Raw genomic sequence first — 16,191 nt, 5'->3', positions numbered from 1 at the left:
CACTTTCCAAACACTGATCATCAAATGTGAACCACCACCCTATGAAACAGGTATTTAGACCCCGATTCTACAGGTGAAGAAAGTATTAGAACATCTGGGGCAGGGAGGAAGAGAAGAGGATCTGATCAGGAAATAAAGGGCAAAGTGGGCTTCATCTGAATTTATCACAATAAATCACTTGTGAAGATTCTGAGAGGTTAAGTAACTGACCCTAAACCACATACCCAGACAGAACTCTGCTTAGAACCAGGACATCTGCAGTTCTACTGGGTTACTTCTCTGAAGTGGTACAATTTAGCGCAGAATCATAGTAAGATACAAAATCTACAAAGTACCTGAATACGTGGACTCCAGAACCAGACTACCTCCTGACAACCTCTACACATCTGTTTCACTTGGAGAATAGTCTGAATTTCGTATTATATACAAGTGGTGGAAATCAGGGCTGTTAGCATCTAAGTCTACTAAATTGGTCAAAATCATTGCTTAGTCTTCATTCAGCAACTTTTATTTCACCAAGGGCTCATTGTGTTTTCTTGTTATGTTAATTCAGTCTGACCCATGGCTTATAATTATAGCTGCAAACTTAAGGGCAAGAGTCTTCTGATCTTGAGATGCTCTTCATGCAATAATACTTCCATTACTTACTGTGTGTGTAGCAGGGTGGGAAGGTGGAAGTTGGAGTGGAAGATGGTATTACCACTGACTGAGCATCTGCTCTAAGCCTGGTATGGTGCTAAGCATTTTCCATGTGCTACTCTATTCAATCCTCTTCAATCCTGAGGGACATTGGTGCACTTTTCAAAGAAAAAAAAAGAAGGTTTTATGAGGATGCACAGATTAGTAAGATACAGAACATCAGCAGGGAGCTCACGTGTAGGTGGGGAAAGACAGTAATACAATAAAAGTTCAGGTGTTACAAGACAGAGGGGAAAGGTGGTAGCGATGGCTGTGGGGGGAAGAGGCTCGGGGGACTTGAGATAGGGTGAATATCTGCTCGGATCAAATTTTTTAGACCTGTTTTCTGAGGAGGGAATCACGGACTGCTTTACTTCAAAGCCTTTCAGTTAACTTTTTCCTCAAGTAGGAAAAGACCCTGGGGAAGACAGCCTCTCTAGCAAGCATGTCCCATGAAGACAATCGGCCACAGTCCCTAGAGGTGAGGCACAGGGAGGAGATTACCAGCTGGGGGTAGTCAAGGACTGATGGTTGAGCAAATACTCAACCTCACCCTAATCTTGGGAGAGAATCTGCTCATGGGAATCTATAGGCAGTGGTGAAAAACTAGATTTTTCAAGAGATGTTCAAATGGTCAATTCTAATTATAAGCACACTTGATAACAGGTGAGGCAAAACGGAATTTAAAGACTGAGAGGAAATTAAAATTCCCCAACCTGCCAACCAATCTCCAATTTTCTCGACTATTTTAGGACTATGGTAATTAGCCATACTCTGAAGACAATCTTACAAAATAGATTCCTCTGTCTCTAACAGGCCCACTCCAGCAATTTAGTCTTCCTGTCTCATGTATAAAATGGAAGTAAAATTAAAGTTCATGAAAGTTAGGCATTTCAGATACAAGATATTACACAATAGTTCCTCTTACCTGAACCACATTTGAACTCCCAATATTAATAACAAGCAGATGTCCTAAAATAGTATGCAATGAACATTTAAAGGAAACTAGAAGTCTGAGATAATAGCATCTCTTGATTTCAATTTTTAAAAATTGTAGTTAAATGAAAAAGATCAAATGGCAATTCAAGTATATAATCTTGGAGAATTTACTCGTTTGGCACTGATCAGCAAGTGAACTTTTTCACTTCTTTCACCAGCCCTTTGAACAGTTTCTGTTTAAGCTGCCAAATATGTTCCTATAAGCTCTCCAGAACATCTTCAAGTCAGGACGCTGCAAGTTGCCTCCAGGGGTTAGGTATCTCCAAGGCTGACCTTCCACAGGGCTTGCTACCATTTATTCAACAACGATCTTTTCTGCTATTGAATAAAGCTGTCTCCGTGGACCTCTTTATGTAAGCACCACTCAAACTTTCTAAAATCAGTGTTAGAGCTGAAGAGCAACTGAGAAGACACCTCACCCAACCACACCCTGACTGAGCACATAGAGGACAAGTCCAGAGGAATGATCGTACTGTGAATCACTTGCAAAGTCCGGGCCCAGAACCAATCCTCCATACCAGGGGGCCTGGGGAATCAGGGTTATCAACAGCATAGCAGGTGCCCGATATTTGACATTTACTCTCAATTATTCAATCCCAAGAAAGCAGTGGCCCCATTTTATAGATGATGAAACAGATTCACAAGTTAAGTAACTTGCCAAGTAGCCAAGTAAGTGACAAGACAGGAATGAAACCAATCCTGTTTAGCAACACCACCATGCTTTCTTCACTGACTCTTGAGGTCAAAAACTTCCACTTCAGTGCTCCTCAACCAATCTGAATCCATCCCACGTCACATCTCCATCAACCCAATATTAAATTCAGAGCACATGAGAACTAAGCCATCTATCACACACGGTGTCGGTTGGAGAAGCATACTGCTCAGGCTGCAGGGACATTTCATTTGTTTAAATGTTTTTATTTAAAAAAAATTAAAGACCTTCATGGCACAACTTCTTCCCAGCACAGTTATGTTTTATGTTATACCAATTACAATACAATTACAACCAATAAATCAAGGGGGCGAAGGGGAACTTCTGACTTCAAACTTAAAAAAAAGGGGGGGGGACCACTTCAAACAAAATTAAAAAATACTTAAAAAACCTTTCAGAGTAATTGCCAACACAACTGTCTTATATTGGCATTCCATTTCCTGCCATCTCATCAACGCAGACACAGGTAGTGCTGAGAAATAAAGTGTCCCAATACAAGGTATACAGATGAGGTAATTTACAACAACACAGAAGTTGTTACTCTGTAAACCCTTGCCCCCCACCCACCCGCCCAACTGGGTCTTCTTTTTTTCATGCTTCTGCAGTGACTCCTTAAGTAGCATTTTTTAAACTTCTATTTATTTTAAAAGGCTCCCGGGTGGCATTTCAGAGTCCTCTGCATTCACCTTCCATCTCCCGCAAGGTCTGATGCGTGTTTAGGAGGTTCAGCTGTCTGCAGCTCCCCACATCAGCCTCAGCCACAACTAGATTCTCTGAGCTATAAGGGTGGGATGTGAAGTCCCGATTTACAACCCTCCTCCCCACCTCGAAAGGAAGAATTCATTAGTCGTAAGTGTCCTGTTCAAATCACAATCCAGTGCAAACGAATCACAAACTGCATCTCTGGCACATCTGGTGCTTTTAGCTTCTGCACAAATTCAACATGGTAACCCCCACAGCATTCCAGGGCATAAAAGGGTCAAGAACAATAAATATCCACTGTTAAGTGGCCACAAGAAAGAAAATCACCCTGCCACACAGAATGTTTTCCCTATGGTTGAGAAGCATTGTAAAAGGAGGCTTTAGCTTCCTCTAAAGTTTACCATTATATTCACGAAAGCCACCACCTTGATCAAGTTACTAGAGCCAAGATGGGTTATAAAGTTAGATAAGTTCATTAAATTCAACTCGTGAAACGATTACGCTTGTCTATGGCGCCCAGGCGAGAAAGGCTTATGATCTATAAAGGTAGGAGAAAAGGGAACTAAGACTTTAGGCCTTCAAATATGTTGGAAGAATTTTTCCTAGTTCCCACAAGCAGCTACTGTAATGAAAGAACAGGAGAAAATACAGAGCTGATGGTTTTGCTATTGTGCTTAAAAAACTAGGCTTCCTCAGTGAAGCACCTGATAAACTTAGGTGGTTGGATTACAGTGGAAAATCCACTTTACACGCACACAAACACACAAAAACTGGCGACTTTTCCATCCCCAATCCCTGCACTGCTGAGACACAAAATGAGTTTTATGGCAAAGGATCCTTAATCCCCAGAGACGCTTTGGCTTGTGGTGCTTTTTTAAGGCCTCTCTGCCCTGCCCGGTACCATGGGTCGAATGAGGGGTGTATAAAAATGGGGGCCTTGGGAAGCCTCCACGGTTCAGGGCTGCAGGCCCCTCGGATGTGAACGTGAGACACCCACCCAGCGAGACCTTTACACAGGGAACTTAAATCTAACCTTGATAAATAAAACCAAACGTTTATTTACACCAAAGAATTCCAACACTGGATCTTTCACATATGAAGGACAAAGTATTATATATATACACACAGCAAGGGGTGGCAGGGCTGTAACAAGAGAGTTCATAGTTTTCCCACAATTACAGGTCTACCATTTCAGGTTCACTGGAGATAGTGGCTCTGCTCCTACCTCTCAGATACATTTACAAGACTGAGGGGCAGGTCTTCTCACTGGATGGCATGTGAAGGAAGGGGAATAAAGAAGAAAAGAAGGTAGAAAGCTTAAGATGAAACCTGGTGTGGCCACATCTTCCATTAGCTCTTAAAGAGTTGCTAGCATGAAACCTATACAGACAATGTTTTTCTTTTGTAAAAAGCAATAAGTTAAGCCCAGTAAGTAAGTGAATTCAAAATGGCCAAGTCAAAGAAAACTGGAAAAGATTTTTCCTTCCCCTCCCACCAGCTACAGAGCATGTGGGGAGATGAAAGAGGAGAGGACCAAGGTAAGGAGCCCAGGAGGGAAGGTATTAACAGAACCGAAACTAAAAGCAGAAGTGAGCTGGATTTAGGGTTAGGTCAGTAAGACATGATTCATATTGAACAGAAGATTTTAGGACCTGTCTGCACTTTGGGGGAGATTTTCAGCATCTCAATGAAACAAAGACATATTTCCACTAAATTCACCAGGACAACCCCACTGAAGCACTTGGAGTAAAGTGAGGAAAAGTGACCAGCAGTACACTGCTCTTGTAGCTTGGCCTTAAGCTTGGGCTTCCTCCTTCCTTCCCACCTCCCTTGAAGAAGCTACATTTTTGTAATCTCTGGAGAAGAGCATGAGATATTAACCCCCCATAGTGTGGGATGGTGGGGGAGCAGTGGTGGACATGGAAAAATATCTCCACCCAAATGCAGCAGCCGGGATTGAGGCTGGTTCATCTTTGTTCTTTAGTGATGAGAAACTGAATTTGAAAGGAGGGAAAATTTTTGTCCGTGAAATATTCCACCTGCAAGTAATTTTTCAGGGAATCCCCTGAGTTATGAAAAGTTCGAGTTAAAAAAAAAAAAAAAAAGGAAAAAAAAAAAAAGAAAATCAGCCTATTATAATTTTTTTTTTATGACTGAACTACTATAAATCCACAAGCAACGGTTCAGACACGGTGCTTCTGAAGTATTTCACCCCTCCCCGCCAGGCGCAAGCTGCATCAAGGAGAGCGCAGACTCCCCCACCTCTGCTTAGGCATCAGGAGACAGAAGGGGCCGTTACTGCTGAGCGCCAGCGGCAGCTGGAACAGGCATCCCAAGGGGGTTGGCAGCAGCAATCACTGGTGAGCCTGCCAGAGGTCCAAGGGGTGAAGGGGTTGGCACTGAAGAAATCCCTGAAAGAAAACAGCTAACTGTGAGCCAGATACTAACCACAGAAATCTCAGTCACCAGTTTTACATAGTACCTATTTCAAAAGTGACACAACAGTTATTTTCTCTCTCTCTTTGTAATCTCTACACCCCAGGTTGGGCCCCATAGGGCTAAAACTTAAAATCCCAAAGATCAAGAATCACACACTCTTCTGAGTGAGACAGCCATGCACTCCAGTAATTCTCTGAAGGCCTCTACTCACCCGGATTTCTACAAAGTAAAACTAATTTCAAATTAAAATTAATTTCTAATCAATTTAAAAGAAAAAAAATTTTTTTAAAGAAATCCAAACTTGGAGAGTTTAAGAAGTCTGTACAAAGCACAGTTAGTAAGTGGCAACCATGTCTGAATTAAAACTGATGCCTGTCTAGGCGTCTATCCACCCAAATTTTCTGCTCTGTAACCTTTGTTAATACAGTGGTCACTACCCATGGGTGGCTACTGAGAACTTGCAATGTCACACCAAGGAACCCTGCTTTAAATTTCATTCTATTTTAATTAATTTAAATAGTCACATATGGCTAGTCATGGCCCTAATGAATAGCACAAGGCTAGAGCCAGAGCTCACATGTTCTTGTATCATGCTGCCTAGTTAGCTGGAAGCTTTCAAAATTACCAAAAGTCATTTTCAGTGAGGAAATGCTAAAACTGTGTTTTAGAATTTACTGCCATTTGGTTTCTTCTACTCATCTGAATTACCTATTAGACTGCCCTCTTCAATCAACCAGTAAATTTTCAAATTGTTATATATGTATTTTTTAAAATAGGTAATATATTCATATGGTACAAAATATCAAAGGTTCAGAAGAGTATATAGTAAAAAATTTCTCTTGCCCTTTTGCTTGTATCCTTCCTGAAATATTTTATGTGTAAACATGAATATAACTGTGTAACACTGGGCATATAAAAGTCATATATAAGGAATGTGGTTATAGAGTTATCTATTCTTGTCCATTCCTGGTCTTGGACATGGTTCTGCATTTTGCTCTTTTCATTTCACATTATTCTGGAGCTAAAAAAGAACATGAGATACTTACTCATTCTTTTCTCTGGCTATAGAGCTTTCCACTGAATGGATGTCCTAAAACTGATTTAACCAGTTCCTTACTGGGAGCTGTTTTTAATGCTTTGATATTATAAATAAGGCTACAATTAGCAGCCCTGGATATATATCATTTTGCCCATAGGTAAGATACCTAGAGGGTAAGTCCTAGAAGGTAGCTAGTTCTTAAAAAACAAAAAACCAACTGTGACAACAATTTAGTGAGGATGTGTCAGTAAATGTCCTCACTATCACAAGAACACCCACATGGATGTTGCCCACATGTATAATTCTTAGGGGATGAGCCTATAGTTTCTTTTAGAAAACTGTGTATTCTGTACACTCACTCACTCTTGATTCATGATGACTCAACAATAGTAAAAATTAATTGTATACAAGCCTTTACAAATTTACTAGGCACACTATAGGCGGTCTGGAGAACCATTCTTAGACACATACATGCCTATGTATAAACCCCACTTTTATCTCCACCCCTAATTTCTTAATCTTGCTTGTGAGAATCATACAACCACAGTCATTCTAAAATAAAAGATAAAAAGATCTCTTTTTACTCTCCATGGTTTGTTGGGGACTTTGAAGTCCTTCTGGGAGAAATTTTTGGGACTCTGGCCTAGAAGAGACTGCTCATGCCCTCCTCAGTGTCACTAAGAACACCAGATGTCAAACAGCACGCTGAAAGCTGGTGAGGAGACTGCACAGGGAAGTGCTGCCAAGAAGATAATCACTACGGAAAGGAGAAGGGCCACAAGAAATCAGGCCACAAAGAGAGAGCAAAACTAAGAATAATTACTGACTTCTACTTTTGTCCCCACATGGAAGTTACCAGTGAACTGACCTGACATCATATTGGCGCTGCTGACAGGCGTACTGCCCCCCGGCATGCTAGACGAGCCCATTCGAGCCTGGTCCTTCACAACAGTATCTAGAAAAGAAAAAAAGGGTTAGGCTCTTCTATTCCAGAAGAACGTTAAGGTGGCAAGAGCCTTCACCATGAATTCAGACAAGTAATACAAAATAGGACTATCTTTCTTGTCAAACTGTGGTAGAGGCCAACTCTTAAACCAAATGGGAGGAAGGTGTGATAACTATCCACAGCAGAGCTAATTTAAAACAAAATGATTTTGTTAGGTTTTAATGAGACAATACAACATAACCTGGCCAAGACAATAATATATTATCAGAGCGAATTGCTTTTATTGCAGTCCACAGCTCAGCTGGTCAAGCATGGTGCAAAACTGGCCAAAGCTACAGGTTTTATGCAGGTTGATGCTATGATCAGACTTCACGCTCCATTTCAATTGGCCTGTCAGTTTGCTTTAGGTCTGAAGATTAGGTAAGATTATAATCAGTTTACTACAAAACCATCTCACCACTCCCCAGGAAGCAACTCAACATTGAAGCTAATGTCACAGTGAGGACAGTGTGGGACTAAGTGGCATTTTCACCCAGGACAGCAGTTAGTTATGGTCACAGACCTAGGTTAAGGTGTTCATACAGTAGATGTTCAAGCCTCCTCGGTTTTCTCCAATGAATGAGTCCCAGACAAGGTCAGATGAAGGGTTGCTATGCTAATCCAACTACTCCAGACTCAAGAAGCATCACCCACACAGGAAGAAAAGCAGTTTACCCAGGAATGATCATGCGGCAGGCACAATGTTAGAAAACTACAGTCCTCTGAACAATTCTCTAAGACAGCTGCCATCACTATCTCCATGTGGAGAAACCAAGGCTCACTAACTTGACGGCCAGCTAAGGGAAGCTGGGATTTCAATTCTGCTGGGCCCAGAGCTTTCATCACAACACATATTCTCCCCTGCCTTGTAGAGTCGGCTAGGTGGGCCTGCACAATTGGTGGAGTGGACAGTTCGACTCACAGAAATAGGGGTGCTCCATGGCTTCTCTTGCCGTGAGCCGTGACTGGTGGTCGTATCGCAGCAGCTTGTCCAAGAAATCCAAGGCCTCAGGGCTGACAAGGTGCTGGTTTTCACTGTGGACAAAGCGTTCCCATCGCTTACGGGAGTGTCTGTAGAGCCAAATGGGGAATGAGAAATGGACCAATGGGCACAGAAGCCCAACATTTTACTTCTACATCTTCTTTAGTGGCTAGGAGCCCAGCCACTAGCAAAGAGAGATCAAAACTCAAGAGGGTAGGTCTTCTACCACTCTGCCACTAGGAAAACAACAAAACTGAATGGAGAGACTAGAAATAGCAGTGTTGCAAAGAGAAATCTGGATCCCCATGATTCTACAAAACATAATTCAGGTTACTATAGGACTAAGTGCTCCAGTATAGCAAAGAGGTCAGGTGCTGGGTTAATCAGATCTTTCCTACCCCCACATAAATTCCAGACATCTCTGCCACTTGACCAGCAAAAGGCTTTTTGTCAGGCAAATCACCTAGTTAAGTGGTTAATGAATTTGTCTTTTGTCTAGTTCCTATGGTCAGAGTAGACTGCAAGTAGGTCTTGAAGAATGCATTCACTTTTCCTTTACTCTTAGGGTTTTGTCATTTGCTAAATCAAGAGATTTCGAGTTTTGACTCAACTGTAATCCTTCTCCTGAAACCTACAATTCATTCACTGACAGAATCTGCCATCCATACTCTCCACACTCAGAATGCTGGTAAGTGAATCTGGAAAATGGACCATTCAGTTCAGTGCTTTTGCCACAAGCCAACCCATGCAACACCCTGCCTCACCAGACCACCGAGACACTTGCAGTGTTGGCAAAGAGAATGTTAACTATTTTGAGGATCCAAAGTACCTGTTCACATCCAAGTACTTAAGGCACAGAAGCACAATTTTGTTTTATGACTTACCTCCCTAAGATATCGTTGAAACGTGGATCTAATTCAATGTTGTATTTGTCAATATAGTCATATAAGTCTTCTGTCCCCAGAACCTTGGCTATCCTCACCAACTAGGATCAAAAAGAGACAAAAATCCACACCCCAAACACATTACATAATTCAGTCAACCAGCCATAAGTGAATTAACAGAAAAGGATCACTATGGCTTAAGTTATGAATGTGAACTCCTCACAATTTATTTAAAATTTCTGGGTGTCAAGGTGGCTCAGTTGGTTAAGCGTCTGCCTTTGGCTCAGGTCATGATCCCAGAGTCCTAGGACTGAGTTTTACATCAGGCTCCCTGCTTGGTGGGGAGTCTGCTTCTTCCTCTACCCCTCTCACCTGCTTGTGATCCTTCTCTCAAATAAATAAATAAAATCTTAAAAAAAAAAAGTTTCTGTGCATGGCAGAAAGGGATTTCCATACAGAATTTCCTAATTATTACTCAATATGATGGTGTCAGGAAAAAGCAAAATGGTCTTATACCATGGTTCCTTCCCCTTGAAACGTCTCCCCGGTCAAACTTTATTTCCCGCCTTCACAACCCAACTGAGGATGTCACTTCTTTTAGGAATATGCTCTTGTACTCAGACCACTCACTCCCACTAACTGCCTTTTATAACTGGTCTACTCTGACATTTACGACTGCAACTTATTTCCTGGTATGTTCTGTTCCCTTACTGGATAGACTATGAACTATTTGAGAGAAGGGACTATTCCCCCCCCCCACCCCATATTCCTCAATCTTGCATGGTCCTAACAATAGTTACTGATTTTAACTGAATTCAGGTGCTATTCATTGACCCATTTAAAATGACCATTGTGCTCAAACAAGACAACAGTACCTTCCATAAGGTCCTAGAATCATTCCAGATTCTTTTGAATGAAATGGCCCCTTGATCTTCAAGGGGAAGGGGAGCTAGTATAAAAAAACACCATCCATATTTTTACTGACAAACACCAACTTAATCCATAAAAAGAGACAAAAGGATCATAGAAATACCATATATAAATCAGTATGTTGGAGGAAACATTCCCAGCAGCATGTTGGGGGAAACAACTCTAATGAAAGCTAACCACTTAGGAGATTCCAAGGTAATGTCCCATTTCTTAAACTACTGTTCTTTTATTTGTATGTATGTTTTATAAAATATTTTACATGTATATTTCACAATAAAGCAAGCACATTAAAAAGGCTAGGAGGAAAACTCTGATTTCAAAAAGCTAAACTGGTAGCTCTCAAAACACCAATCTGAAAATCAATGTCGGCTTGGCTGAACAAGTGATAAACTGTAAAATATTTTAGGGGCCCACCCTAAGAGATTCTGAATCAAAAGGTCTTAAGTGGGGGCTGGTCATCTGTATTTTAGCAAGATCCATAGTTTCTAGTGGGTAGGCAGATCTGGCCAGCACTAAGTTAGCCCACTGGGCTCCTTAATGGGAACAACATTATCACCTGATCATAATTATCGTGTCCATGGAAAAATGGCTCCTTCCGGAAGATCATACTTGCCAGCATACAACCCAAGCTCCACATATCCAAACTATAATCATACATCTGCATTAAAGTAAAAAAGTCAGTTATCATACATAATAAAATATAATTTCAAAATAAAAATTAGTATTAAAAAAAAACATATATATTGCTCCATTTACTCAAAATCTGAAAACCAGTAAAACCTTCATGTATTTTCTGTTTTTTTCTATGACCCCACCACATTTCAAAACAATCCATATTACTATCTGGAATTACTTTTTCCACTTACCTTAGAAGGTCCCAAATTGTTACAGCCCATGGGAAACTTTTAATGTATAGCATTATTTTACTGAATAAATGTTTAAGACAGTGTTTTTTCATCACCATTATAAATAATGTTGTGAAGAATATTTTTATGCACAAGATGTTTTCTGAATTCAGGTTTATAGCCTCAGGACTCCAGAAAAGCAGTTTCTAGGACAGAGTCTGAACTTTCTATCTGATAACAACACCTGGGAGGACCAGGCATGAAAGGTACTTCCAAGGACTTGGTTTCTGTGAGGAGAAAGAGGACTTTTTCCCTCCCCGCCCCACCTTTGGCACACGGAAGGTCTTTAGAGTACAATTTAGGAAAATCACAAAAGAACATTTTTGAGTTTACCTTAACGTTGGTTAAACCTAGCACACAATTCTCAAACTAGCTCTGGAATTTCTGATTAGAGAAAGTATCTTTGGTGTGTCTTCTCTTCAGTTAGAGCAAATGCAGATCTATTCTGATTCTCCTGACATTATGATGATAAAAACAACATAAGTTATGATGGAGGAACAGAAGTGACTCATACTTTATACTCGAATGAAAGGGACAGCCATGTTGTGCATAAATAGCCTACTCAAAAGCACAAAACGACATTTTTCACAAATTAAGTGAAAAATACAAGACTGAAATTTTATCTGCCCTTCTTTTCTCACCTGATAGTCTACAAGTAGCTCAGGACCTTTGAAGTATCGGGAAGCAACTCTGACATTATATTCTTGGCCAGGATGGTAAAACTCAGCCAAACCCCAGTCTATTAGTCGTAGCTGAAAGAAAAAAAGAGAATAAATCATAAGCAATTTTATTTTTCAAGCTACCCCTCACACTGCCATCAGAGTATTCTTAAAAATACCAGCCATGTTACTCTCTCTTTTTTAAAAATTTTACTTATTTATTTGACAGAGAGAGAAAGATCACAAGTAGGCAGAGAGGCAGACAGAGAGAGGAGGGAAGCAGGCTCCCTGCTGAGCAGAAGGACTAATTTGGGGCTCGATCCCAGGGCCCTGAGATCATGATCTGAGCCAAAGGCAGAGGCTTAACCCACTGAGCCACCCAGGCACCCCGCCATGTCACTGTCTTTTAATTAAACACTTCTAGTAGACCACTTAAGTGCATTTAGGATGAAAATCAACCTTCTTGGGGTGCCTGGACTGCTAAGTGTTAAGTGTCTGCCTTCGGCTCAGGTCATGATCCCAGGGTCCTGGGATTGAGTCCCACATTGGGCTCCTTGCTCAGTGGGGAGCCTGCTTCTCCCTCTACTTATGCTCATGCTCTCTCAAATAAAATCTTAAAAAAAAAAAAATCAAACTTCTTGGTTTGGCATACAGGGTTCTCCATGACCTAGCTCCTGTGCTCCAATAAACAGTTCCTGAAAAACACCATCTCATTTTGTAATTCTGCACAATTTCTTGAATTGCTCCTCTGACTAGAAAGAATGTCTTCCATTGTCCAACCTAGACTAACTGAACATATCCCCATCTTTTGAGATATTAAAATTAGCCCTTCAATGAAGTCTTTTCTGATTATCTAAGTAGAATTAACCCTTGTCTTTAGCTTCCTGAACCTCAAATATATTTAACAGAATCTACAACTCTCTATTGTATATTTGTTTTCTACCTTTCTTTTTCTTTAAGATTTTATTTATTCATTTGACAGAGACACAGAGAGAGAGGGAACACAAGCAGGGGGAGTGGGAGAGGGAAAAGCAGGCTTCCCACTGAGCAGGAAGCTGATGTGGGGCTTGATCCCAGGACTCTGGGATCATGACCTGAGCCAAAGGCAGAGGCTAAATGACTGAGCCACCCAGGTGACCCTTTAGCTTTCTTTTTCAATTTTGCACTATAAGCTCCTTGAGGGAAGAGACTATGTAATTCACTTCTGCAATTTTTAGAATTCAACACAATGCCCAGTACACAGAAGAAAAATATTTGCGGGGTGCCTTAGTAGCTCAGTAGGCTAGGCACCCAACTCTTGATTTTGACTCGGGTCATGGTCTCAGGTGTGGGATCTGGCCTTACATAAGGCTCTATGCTCAGAACAGAGTCTACTTGTCCCTCTCCTTCAGCTCCTCCCCCAGCTCTCTCTCTCTCATAAATCAATGAATGAATAAATAAAATCCTAAGAAAAAGAATTTGCTGAGTGAATGAAGGGAAAAACCACACAAACCATTCTTATCAGAATATATTCACAAAAATCAAAAAAGAAGTAGGCAAGCCCAAGAGGCACCCTTATTTGCCCACTTTGCCAAGCACAACAATGATTTGAAGTAGGAGTAGGAGGACCTGCATAGTGCCATCACTCTGGCACCATCTTTCCAAGTTCACTGCTAACTAGGTACAGTGTTTTCCTTGTTTCAGTAATGAAGGAAAATGTAACAAAAGCTACAAAAGCAAGCATAGCCTTTGTATGCTTTTTCTTTTTACCCCCTTAACATTAATGCTTCAGAGCCTTCTTTGACCTTCTTATCAACAAGCTGTGGCTTCACAGATAGCACCTCAGTCTTTTCCACCCATACTCTCTGGCCCACGTCTCCTACCAGCTGACTCCCACAATCACCTAACAAACATATCAAAACTAAACATTTTTTTTTCTAAGTTTTTTTTTTTTAAAGATTTTATTTATTTTTTGACAGACAGATCACAAGTAGGCAGAGAGAGAGGCATATTCAGGTCAAAATTTTCACCCTGGATTCTTGTTTCCCTTACACTGCACTGCAACTGTCAACTGTCTGTCAACTGACTCTAGCATATTCTAACCAAAGTTATCACATCCACTGCCATCCCCACCTCTCATCTGACTTACTGCAATAGCCCTTTTTCCTAACTGGTCTCCTTGCTTTCACTCCTGTCCTCTACCTCTATTCTCTACAGAGCAAAAAGCTTTCATTTAAAAATGTTTATAAAGTCACACAAAGTTGGAAATGCTCTGTATATCCTTCACCCAATTTCCCCTAAGGGTAACATCTTGCATAACTACAGTACAATATAAAAACATACTGGCACAATTCAGACAGATCTTATTTTCCAGTTTTACAAGCATGCAGGCATATAGTTCTTTGCAACTTATCAATGCGTAGACTCACAGAACTTCTAGAAGATACAGAGCTGTTTCATCACCACAGGTGTCCCTTGTGCTATCCCTTCCCCTCACTTCCTAACCCCTGGGTTAGGTTTCCCTGGGTTTCCCCTGGGGAAATCCCTATTCTCAAGCTCCATTTTTGTTGTTTTGAAAATGGACTCATTAGTTTAACTTTTTGGCTGCTTTTCCCTCCTCAGCATGAAATCTACCAAGTTGTTCATTATCACCAGGTTCTATCCTCTTTTTTCTCTTTAAAGATTAGAGAAAGAGAGACACAGAGAGAGACAGAGCTCGTGCATGCATGAGTGGGGGGAAGGGTAGAGGGAGGAGAAGCAGACTCCCGGATGACTGGCTTGATCCCAGGATGCCGATATCACGACCTGAGCTGAAGGCAGACACCCAACCAACTGAGCCACCCAGGTGACCCAATCTGGCATTTTTCAAAATGGCTGTGCCAATCCATGTTCCCACTAGCAATGCACGAGACTGACTTTTTCTGCATCCTTGCCAGTATCTGGTATTGCCATTTTTAAATTTTAATTGTTCCAATAGATATGTAATGAATGTTTTTAAAATGTTAAGTGAGAATATGTTAACCTTCTGCTTAAGCCCTGCAAAAAAAGCTCTGCATCTTCAGAGAAAAGGACTGACAACGATCTTTACAGTTTTACATGATCTGTTCTCTCTACCTCTTTGATCTCATTTTGATCCTCTCCTACCTGTTCATTCTTTTTTTTTTTCTTTCAACATTTTATTTATTTATTTGACAGAGAGAGATCACAAGTAGGCAGAGAGAGGGCAAAGCAGGCTCCCTGTTGAGTAGACAGCCCAATGCAGGGCTTGATTCCAGGACCCTGAGACCATGACCTAAGCTGAAGACAGAGGCTTAATCCACTGAGCCACCCAGGTGCCCCTCACCTGTTCATTCTATCTAGCTCTATCGGTTTCAACGTGCCAGGCACATTCTTGCCTCAAGGCCTTTGCACCTGCGATTTCTTCCATCTGGGACACATTTATTTCTGTGATTACATGACTTGTTCCCTCCAAGTGTTGAAATGTCAACTTCCCAATGAAACTTTGCCTTTATAACCTTATTTAAAACTGCAATACCCTCCACCATTCCCTATTCATGATTTATTTCTCTTCAACATCACTGTTTTAACTTTTTTAGTATTTTTTTTAGAAAGATTTTATTATTTGACACAGATAGACACACACACACACACAGAGCCAAGAGAGGGAACATAAGCAGCGGGGAGTGGGAGAGGGAGAAGCAGGCTTTCTGCCAAGCAGGGAGCCCGATTCAGGGCTGGATCCCAGGACCCTGGGATTATGACCTGAGCCGAAGGCAGATGCTTAACAACTGAGCCACCCAGGCACCCCCACATCACTTCAAAAAAAAAAAAAAGAGTATGTGCAAAAAAGCACGCACACACACAGAAGTTGGGGAGGGGCAGAGAGAAAGGGGAAGCAAACTCCCCACTGAGCATGGAGCCTGAAATGGGGTTTGATTCCAGGACCCTGGAATCATGACCTGAGCCAAAGGCAGATGCTTAACTGACCAAGCAAGCCACCCAGGCATCCTTCTTCCACTTCACTTTTAACCTTTCTATCCCATCATCCTCCCTCAAATGCAAGTTTCCTATAGACAAAAATTTTTTTTGTCTATTTGTCTCATGCCTGCATCTCCAGCCTCTAGAACAATACCTATTACATAGCGTGAGTCTAAAAGAATTATTAGCTGGTGAATAAATCAACTATGTCCCCAAAGTCTACAATGGATAGTCATCACTGCCTATAAAAGGTGGGCTTAAAGGTCACCTTAAAAAAACCACTATAGGGGTGCCTGGGTGGCTCAGTGGGTTAAGCCTCT

General features: G+C 41.2%; 1 protein-coding gene across 2 annotated transcripts in view; it reads right to left on the bottom strand.

Annotated features, from left to right (window-relative positions):
• Nucleotides 1–4,125: 4,125 nt before the first annotated feature.
• The window catches only part of CSNK2A1 (casein kinase 2 alpha 1), a 51,463-nt gene continuing 39,397 nt past the window's right edge, over nucleotides 4,126–16,191 (bottom strand). For both annotated transcript variants that reach the window (XM_059406715.1, XM_059406714.1), the window contains 6 exons: nucleotides 11,897–12,007; nucleotides 10,907–11,008; nucleotides 9,421–9,521; nucleotides 8,477–8,625; nucleotides 7,438–7,524; nucleotides 4,126–5,502 (listed from right to left, as the gene is read on the bottom strand). In XM_059406715.1, coding sequence (XP_059262698.1) covers nucleotides 5,387–5,502; nucleotides 7,438–7,524; nucleotides 8,477–8,625; nucleotides 9,421–9,521; nucleotides 10,907–11,008; nucleotides 11,897–12,007 — 666 coding nt within the window. In that variant the 3' untranslated portion in view covers nucleotides 4,126–5,386. The remainder of the gene's footprint in view (nucleotides 5,503–7,437; nucleotides 7,525–8,476; nucleotides 8,626–9,420; nucleotides 9,522–10,906; nucleotides 11,009–11,896; nucleotides 12,008–16,191) is intronic.

Source organism: Mustela nigripes, chromosome 7 (assembly GCF_022355385.1).
Source record: "Mustela nigripes isolate SB6536 chromosome 7, MUSNIG.SB6536, whole genome shotgun sequence".
Taxonomy (NCBI): Eukaryota; Metazoa; Chordata; class Mammalia; order Carnivora; family Mustelidae; genus Mustela; species Mustela nigripes.
Note: the sequence above shows the minus strand (reverse complement) of the source record. Positions and strands in the feature narration are given on the sequence as shown.